The sequence below is a fragment of the Dendrobium catenatum genome, unplaced genomic scaffold, assembly GCF_001605985.2.
Source record: "Dendrobium catenatum unplaced genomic scaffold, ASM160598v2 fragScaff_scaffold_22, whole genome shotgun sequence".
NCBI classification, from domain to species: Eukaryota; Viridiplantae; Streptophyta; class Magnoliopsida; order Asparagales; family Orchidaceae; genus Dendrobium; species Dendrobium catenatum.
Window position 1 is genome coordinate 40,321 of NW_021318484.1, and position 9,192 is coordinate 49,512.

The 9,192-nt window shown below is 35.8% G+C and overlaps 1 protein-coding gene across 1 annotated transcript; it reads right to left on the reverse strand.

Annotated features, from left to right (window-relative positions):
- Positions 1-3,510: 3,510 nt before the first annotated feature.
- On the reverse strand, positions 3,511-6,096 carry LOC110094786. The gene is made up of 4 exons (XM_020820115.2): positions 5,785-6,096; positions 5,540-5,692; positions 3,941-5,387; positions 3,511-3,828 (listed from the first exon to the last, which is right to left on the reverse strand). Exon 3 carries the CDS (start codon positions 5,374-5,376, stop codon positions 4,807-4,809), a length of 570 nt encoding a protein of 189 aa, XP_020675774.1. The 5' UTR covers positions 5,377-5,387; positions 5,540-5,692; positions 5,785-6,096; the 3' UTR covers positions 3,511-3,828; positions 3,941-4,806.
- Positions 6,097-9,192: the final 3,096 nt, after the last annotated feature.

Below are 9,192 nucleotides of genomic sequence, written 5' to 3' on the forward strand. Positions count from 1 at the left end.
TTATCAATAGGTTTAAATTATTATCATTATTTTTAACTTTAAAGTCCATGACTCTATAAGAGTAAGATCATGAATTATTTTACTATTATCCTCCCATATAGCCTTCACAAGCTTATAAATATAAGGTTGATAGGTAAATTTTGGGTACCATGCTAGGCCAAAAACTTTATAGCTCTTCTTCTTTCTTTTCCATCTCCCCTCCTTTTTTACTCCAACTAGTCTTGCTAGTAGGGTCAAGGTGTCACGCACAAATAAAATTGAATTCAATAGATTCCATCTTTTTTCATATTTAATATTTTTCAGATGTTTCATTGAATATAAATGCACCATAATTTTATCATCAGATTTTAAATTTTTATACCTCTTACTTACATCGGTATATGCCTTATAATTATCATTAGCAATATCCTAATGTGGATCATGCATATATTGTATATGGGTGTCAAAACCGAGTTTCGGGTAGAATTTGGGTCGAATTCAGAACTGATCCAACTACCTCCACCAATACAAGTATTTAGAGACTTGATAAAAAGAAAAAAAAATACATCCACCAAACTTATGTATATACCTATTCACACATTAAAATATATACATCAAGCAAACATGAAAATAACTATATATATATATATATATATCATCAAAAATTTATCTTAGACCTGAATCTAGTATGAAACTTTAGAAATTAAATCTTACCCCATCCAAACTTCCATTTAAGCAAACTTATAGTCGAACTAAATATCTCAAAAAGACGGCCAACGAAAAATCAAAAGGAAGAGAAATTTGAGATATCTCTTTCCACCATGCTCCTCCTCAACTAGCGCCCGAGCACCGACCATCGTCGAGCTTACGCCTAGCCACCGATTGTCACCAGATTTTCTCCCAGCCACCAACCGTCACCCTACTACGATTCATCTGACCACCATCGCCGACTGCAATCTTTCCGACCTCCGTCGTCTGGCAACTATGATCCTCTTGACCATCATCACCTAAATACAATAATTCTGATCTTCATCGCCCACGGACTACGGTCCCTCTGGCCACCATCTTTAGACTAAGGTCTCCCCGATCGCCATCAACCAACTATAATCCTTTCGATCACAATTACAATACAACGATCATTCTGACCTATGTCACCCACCAATTGTAGTCATTCTGACCTCCATTGTCCGTCAACTACAATCCTACGACCACCGTTGCCAACTACGATCTTTCCTATCTACGTCGTCTGCCGACTACGATCCTCCCGAACATCGTCACTCACTACGATCTTTCTAACATCTGTCACTCGCCGACTATGGTCTCTCCGACCACCATCTCTAGACAACGATCTCTCCGACTGCGATCACCCTACTACAATATTTCTGACCTTCATTGCCCAATAATTATGGTTCCTCCAACCAACAGCGTCTGCCGATTATGATGCTGCCAACCACACAAACATGTTAACACTGATTCTTCTAACTCCCACTATGTAATGCCCTTTCTATGATATATATTTACTACATCGAGCCAAGATCTTCTCTCCAAAAAAGGGCCTCATTTATAATCAACTACAAATACTAGTAAATTCATTTAAACTAAGAAATGCCCCCATAATTTTTCTCCCTTCTCAAAAATTTCCACATAAAAACTCATACGTCTCTTATGAATGTTATGCCCCTATCTTTTATCTGTTTATATATTACATCTTCATACAAAACAAAAATGTTAAATTTTAAGGGGATTTACATACTTCCTACTTTATTTCAAGCTATTTACATATCTAACACACAAAACAATAATATTACATATTTATCACCCATAAAACAAATTTAGGTGTATGAAATGAAATATTAAAACTTGTAAGATTATATAAATGATAAAAATGAATTATGGGAGTGATATATTTGATATTAAAATTTTATATGGGTGGTTAGGATATAATATCAAAATTTTAAATGTTAGATATATAAATAACATAAGTTAAAGTGACATGTATGTAAATTTCCCTAAATTTTATCTCTTTCTACCACCACATATGTTCCAGGGCACAACAATATCCATTCCAAAAAAGCTATTTATATCCTTTATTTGACAAAAGAAAATTTACGAGGTGATTAAAAAATAAAGTTTATCTTCCAATTTATTTTTTTTAGCAGTCATTTTCATAACAAATAGTAACTTGATAATAATAATAAATAAATAAATAATAGACGATGTAAAAACTTCTTCCAAGCTAAAAAAAAAAATAAAAATAGCGCTAAATTTGTAGAAGAATTTGACAAAATTAATCTGCAATACAGTTCAAAATTTTCAATTACAGTTCAAAAATGTGAAGAATTAGAATTTTACCGCCGTGTAGCCAATGCATTAGACGGCGATGTACTTACGAGCCTACATTCACGCCGTAATTATCTTAAATTAAGCACCGTTTAAAGTGGGTGCAGCTTTTAAAAAATTAATATTTGTAAATCAAATTCAGCTCAAATTTATTTTTTAATATCATCTTTCTTATTACTGCTAACTAAACTCTAACAAATCCAATTATAAAAAAAGGTCATCTTTTTTTTTTTTAAATAACAAAACAAATTAATAGTGGTTAAATGAAAGTGTGGCTATGTTATTAAAAGCAAAGCAGTTACAACGCAACCCCAAACAAATCTTTAATCTCGTTATTATCAAGAGTGAATAATGAATGATAAAACTTAATTTATACAAATCATAAAAAACCATTCTTATAATTCTAATTCTACAGACAATGAAATCACATAATCAAAGCATAAATATATACTAGGTGTCAATCCGAAAACTTAACTTAAACTAGACATGAATTTTTCAAATTAGGGTCAACCCGTTTTAAGAACGGGCGGGATTAAGTTCTTCATTTTTGACCCATTTTAAATTCCGGATTGGGTTCAAGTCAACCCAAAAACCCAATTTGACCCAATTTTTCCTACATGCTTCTCTATCGCGTCACTATATGAGTTCGACTACATGAATCATTTTTCTCCATTGTGTCATGTTAAGAGTCAAATTATTGTTTAAATCTAATAAAGAAAGATCATTTCTAATATTTTCTAACCAAGTCTTTTTAGGTCTACCTCTACCATTCTTAACATAAATCAAATCTAATACCTCAACTTTCCTAATAGGGTCGTCGGAAGGCCGCCATTTTATGTGACCAAACCATCTAAGGTGACTCTCTATAATCTTATCATTTTATCGTATATGCTCATTTTGTATCCTATCTCGAACGATAAAGCCACTCATCCTCATGAGCATCCTCATCTTTGCAACACTTGTATTATGATTCTCTTTTAATAGCCAACATTCAGCACCACAAAGCATTGCAGGTCTCACCACCATCTTACAGAATTTTCCCTTGAGTTTGAGGGGGACTTTTCTATCACACAACAAATCCGATGCATTCCTCCACTTCAACCATACTAGTCAAAAGATATGCAAAAATAAAAAGATTAATTGGGTGGAAAATCACTCAAATTAAACAGTGACAAAATAACAACCAGTCAATAAGATCAATGCTGTAAATCAGTCGTATATGATCAACTTAAAAAAGGTAGCACTTAGAGTGAAAGTCAAACTGAATAGTATCTCAGTTAACAATGAAGCATACAACATAGATGAAAACATAAACTAAAATTCAAATCTAATTGCATCCGAGGATAGCAATTTTACAGATAAACTCATCAACTTCCTTGTAAAATACAAGGAGCAACAGATAGCAGTTATTCATGAAGGGTAAAATGACAACGGATTACATTACCGCCTGAAATACTTAGATCCGTCTTATGGAAGAACCAGCACCACATTGCATTCTTCGGTAGAGATCTAGTTAAAAAAAGGCAGAAAGAAGAAAAAAAGATGAAATTTTAGATGTTGATTCCCATAATAAAGAATATTTTGTGCTGCTAAGCAATGAAAGTGGAGTAAATCTATGTACCTTGATATGAAGAGTTTTTTAAGCCGAACTCCATGAAGATAATACTTGGAACCACAGAACTACGAACAGGGGGACTCTGAAACTTAGAAATAGAAGAGGAAGCTTCTGCTACAAAATAGCAGAAGATGAAGACGAACATGGAACTGAAAGTTCTAAGGTGAATGATGAAGCTAGAATTCTGTGGAGTTGGGAAAAAAAGGACACAAGCAAAAGAACAGCAGCTATGGCCTATATGCAAGAAGAAAAAAAAAACATAGAAAATAGAAGTGTAGTCATTCTTTCACCCTCCCAACTTTTCCTTTACAAAAAACCAGAAAAAGTGGCCAGGGATACGGGAAGCCTTAGGAAGGCAAAAAGACTGAGGTGAGAAAGAAAGAGAAACAAGCAGAGAAGAACAAGGGAAGAGGAATGATACATAACCAAGGAAAGCAACCTAGATGATAAACTAAAGACTCGACTTTTACTCCTGATATGCAAAGAATCCTACTTGTTCTACTGAGACAAAGACATGTACAGGGATCATGTGGCATAGACTCATATCAAACTACTAGGAATTTATAATAAAATTGAAAAACAAGTGATTTAAGCCAAGGATAGAGAAACTTAAAGGGTAGAAATCTCAGCAGGCAGAGAAACACCCATTACCAGACAGAGCCACAGCCTAATTTATGATTAAGCATTGAGCTAGACATCAACCTCACTGCTACTTTAAATAACCTTTTAAAGTTGTTTCGACAGGACTATCCCGATAGGTAAGAAGCCACACCACCCAACAAGTTATTCACAATTTGTACATACAAGTTATCGAAAAAACTACAACCGCACCAGCGCCTTGCAAAACTAAAGAAACCCAAATCCTCAAGACCTCAGTTCCCAAGATCTAGATTGAGAATCCGTCGTAGATTTTGTGTCGCAGAAGCAGTACAATAAAAGAAATCATTAGCATGGGATAGGGGGGAATCCCTTCCAGGCGAAGCCGGAGCAGACTTAGCCACCGGCTTAAGCTCAGTGTCAGAGCCCAGATCAGGAAGGTCAAGTGAAACACTTCTTTTCGGGCGGAGAGAGAACTTAGGGATGGGAAGTGAACTCGGAGGTGGGGAGTTCGAGTATGTAGGACCAGCCCAGAGCTCAGAGCAAGAGATTTCATCACAGAAGACGGAAAATTTTAGGGATGAGTTAGGGCTAATTGTAATAGGGTTGCTTTTCCCGGTTGGTTTTGGGGTTTCTGATCGGATTCCCGAGCTTTTGAGCTCCAGGGCATTGCTATAAGAAGGTAAAATCGGTGCAGGAGAAGGAAGAATTCCGCAACCGGACTGGAAGGTCCGGCAGTTGATCCCTTTGAATCCACTTGAAGGAGAAATTTCGAACCCATCAGAGATATGTGCCTTGCTTCTTCTGCATGCCTGGTTGCGAGCGATAACAACAAGCGTCTCCATATCAAGCAAATCTACCAAAGAAAACCAATTGAAATAAATCCAACTTTAGATCGAGCACAAAGAAATCCGGCATAGCGTACATACAAATTAGAACTGAAAACAGAGTAAAGTACTGCCGATCTAGACGATAATCGCCACATATAAGAGTTATAGAGCGCCGAACCTTGAGATCGCACTTCCTCAGCTCCGATCTACAAGCGAAGTTCTACTAAGGTTTCTACAACACGAGTCAAAAAGGTCCGACAGTAATACGCCGACTGTCTATACACGCAACTTGAACTTTCTTCAATTTCACTATTTCCACATCCAAAATCCCCTAAATCCACAGATCGGCAACCAAAAACTTCAGATAAAGAACAAAAGCTCCTCTAAACCTACAATATTAAAAAAAAAAAAAAAAAAACTCACGAATTCATCCAAAGAAGCATTAGTTCGTCCCTGGTACGTGCACTCATCCACTTCATCTGATTCCTCTATAACTGAACTCCATTTCTGAAAAACAGCAGCAGCATCACCAAAAATCGCCAGCTAGGAAGACCAAAAAACGATCAGCCCAACTATTGAGAAGCAATCGACACAGAGATCTGTAAATGATTTTGCTGAGGAAGATGGCGCCCCAAGGAAACTGATTTTGTTGCCCTAAAATAATTCTCTCTCTATCTCTCTCTCTCTCTCCACTTTCAACGAGACACCAACCTTGAACCGGCTACGGATCTGAAATCACTCCTAGCCGGATTTAAATATCGCCGTAGTGGATTTCTAATCCGTCGAATCTCGATAATTAAATAATGATTAATTAATATTAATGATTTAATGGTGTTAATTAATAACAATTTTAAAATTTAGTTTTTACAATATTTAATTTTATTAAAAAAATGTCTTATTTACACTCGAGTAACTCGAGTTGGTCATTTTTTAACAAAATTACCAGTTTACCATCTCATGTTAGGGATGTTAATTCGGGTCAACAGGTTGGGTTCGGATCGAACTCGGACTGACCCGACACTATTCGGGTCAACCCTATCCGTCCCAATTCAGGTCCAGATCAACCCGACACGACACAAATGACCCGAAGTTGACCTAAAATTGTTAGTTTTGGGTCAAAAATCGGGTCAATCTTCGATTTTCGGGTCAAAATCTGGTCAATTTTGGGTTTCCGAGTCAATACGAGTTTTCATGTCAATTTCGGGTCATATTCGGGTCAGTTTCAGGTTACTATGACTGACAAAATAATAATTAACAAGTATTAAAGTTAAGATAACTATAGTTTCTAATTAATTAGGAATTAATCTTAAAATAATGAATACGAAGATTAAATTATTTAATTCAAATAATTGCCAAAAACACAAAACGTCTTAAAGATGGAAAAAATTGAAAGAATTTAATCAACCAAAGTTTCAATTTGTAGCTTTTTTAATAAAAAATAATTTTGAAAAATGACATAAATCAAATTTTAATTATTAATTTAAATCCATTGAGTAAAATTAAATTACTACTTTTATTTGTCTAACTTCTGTTATATATTTTTAATTTCTTTATCAGACTGAAAACACCAACTTATAACCATTCAAATCATAATTTTCAATATTTAAATCATATTATATTATTATTTTTTATTTTTAAATACTTTATCATCAAATAGGTAAGAGTTTCAATTTATTTCAACTTTTTATTTGCAACAATTGGTCTTATTTGACTTTGTCCTTTTTTTAATGCCAAATGGCATGCTACAATAATATTTACCATTTTTAAAAATTATAAATCCCCCCTCGCTCAATAAAATAATTATATGGTTTTATAGGATAAGCATCAAAATTAAAAATCAAAAAAGTTGACGTGGTAATTCACTATGACCATCCAATTTAACAAAAAAAAATTTCATAGGCTAGGTTTGGGACAATTTCATTGTTTTTATATCGCAATTTTAATTTTTATTTAGCCACTTCTTTTTATTTAATTAAAATAAAATTTATGCTTGCTTTAAAAAAATTTATTTGCTCTACAATCTACAAAAAGTTATAGTCGTCCCTAATGAACCCTTAATTTAATTTTAGATTTCGTTAGGGACAACTTTCTTAATTATTTCTAAAGCTATTTTTTAGTTTAAAAACTTATTGAATTATAAATTTTGTACTAAAATTTTATTTTAAAAGACAGTACAAAAATTATCTCAACTGATGCCTTAAACTTTATTATTGATTTTTTTATAATGGGGTACCTACCCCCTGCCACCCCAAATGGAACAATTATTACGTCCTCCGACCGGACGTAGAGGAACGTCCGGTTGGAGGCCAAATCGCGCCAAAAAATGAGAAATACCTAGCAAATACTGAGCAATACCAAACAATAACAAGGAATACCATTACGTGAAGACTCAATACCGAGTTATACCGAGCTATACCGAGCAATACCGAGTTATACAAAAGTTGTACCAAGTTTTTCCTAGAAAAAACTCGGTACAACTCGGTATAACTCGGTATAACTCGGTATTGATCTTCAAAGAGCGGTATTCCTCGTTATTATCAAATAATACCTAGCAAATACCGAGTTTTTTGGCGGGATTTTACCTCCGACCGGACGTTCCTCTACGTCCTTACACCGGACCTTATAAAAGTTCTCCCAAAGGAGGTGCATGGAGGCGTAACTAATCCCTCGGTAATAGTTATGAATTTCGTCACTAGGAAAGTCCTGATGAATGCTAGTTAGTTGTAAGTTATGAATTGATCCACATGCTCAGCAATAGTCAAGATCCTTGCATGTGTTCTAAAGTTCGTTAGGAGAAAAAAAATTTTTGACATTAAGAATATTATGAATTTTTTCATAAGATCATTAATTGGGATAGACTCCTTTAAGATTTTATGGTGAGCCTACCAGCATCAAATTTCATAAATGCAGGATCTCATAGTTATTTTCTATCCACTTAAAAAACTTTATTATTAATAGATGGATTTCTTCATTGGCATCCACTTGTCAATTAGCAATATTAATTTCATTTAATATAGTTGGATTTGTTGGAAGGTTTCTCGGGAAATCGACAGAGTAATTGTGGAAGGAAAAAAAAAAACTACAAATGGCAAAAGAAGACATAAATGTTGGCATTTGTTTCGTTGATAGTGACATTTTTGTGTTTGAGTGATTATTACAGTTCAAATACTTGCATCAGAAATTTGAAATTGGTGACTCCAATTGATTGTAATTTGTTGAAAATTGGCAAAAAGATGTCACAATGGTTTATATTGGCCCATATGTCGCATGCAAAATTAAAGTCTCATATGCACGCGAAACTATTACGCGCGGTTACTTTACTTGTTTTGAGACGAATTAGAACGTGTCATGCCATCATTTTGATGTGTATCACGAATGTGTATTGCTATATAGGGGTGTCAATTTCGGGTCACGGGCCAGGTTCGGGTCGAATCCGAACTGACTCGGGTGCAAACTGTAATCCAACCCGGGTAGATAAACGGGTCGGAAATCCGAACCTGAACCCGACACGGCGGGTTACCGGGTTGACCCGACCCGACATGGGACCAGCGGGGTGCGTGGGCGAACCGGGCGAAGCGGGCTCTAGCGGGCGAAGCGGGTGCGGCGGTGCGCTAGCGAGCGAGCGAGGGTGCGGCGGTGCGCCAGCGGGCAAGCACGGGTGCGCACGAGGGCGAGCTCGTGTGTGGCGCCAGCTAGGGGTGTCAATATTTGACACGACACGAAAACCCGACTCGAACCCGACCCGAAAAATCCGGGTTGGACCCAACCCGAATGCAAAACGGGTCGGGTTCGGGTTCCAGAAATCGACCCGTTTGAAAAACGGGTCGGGTT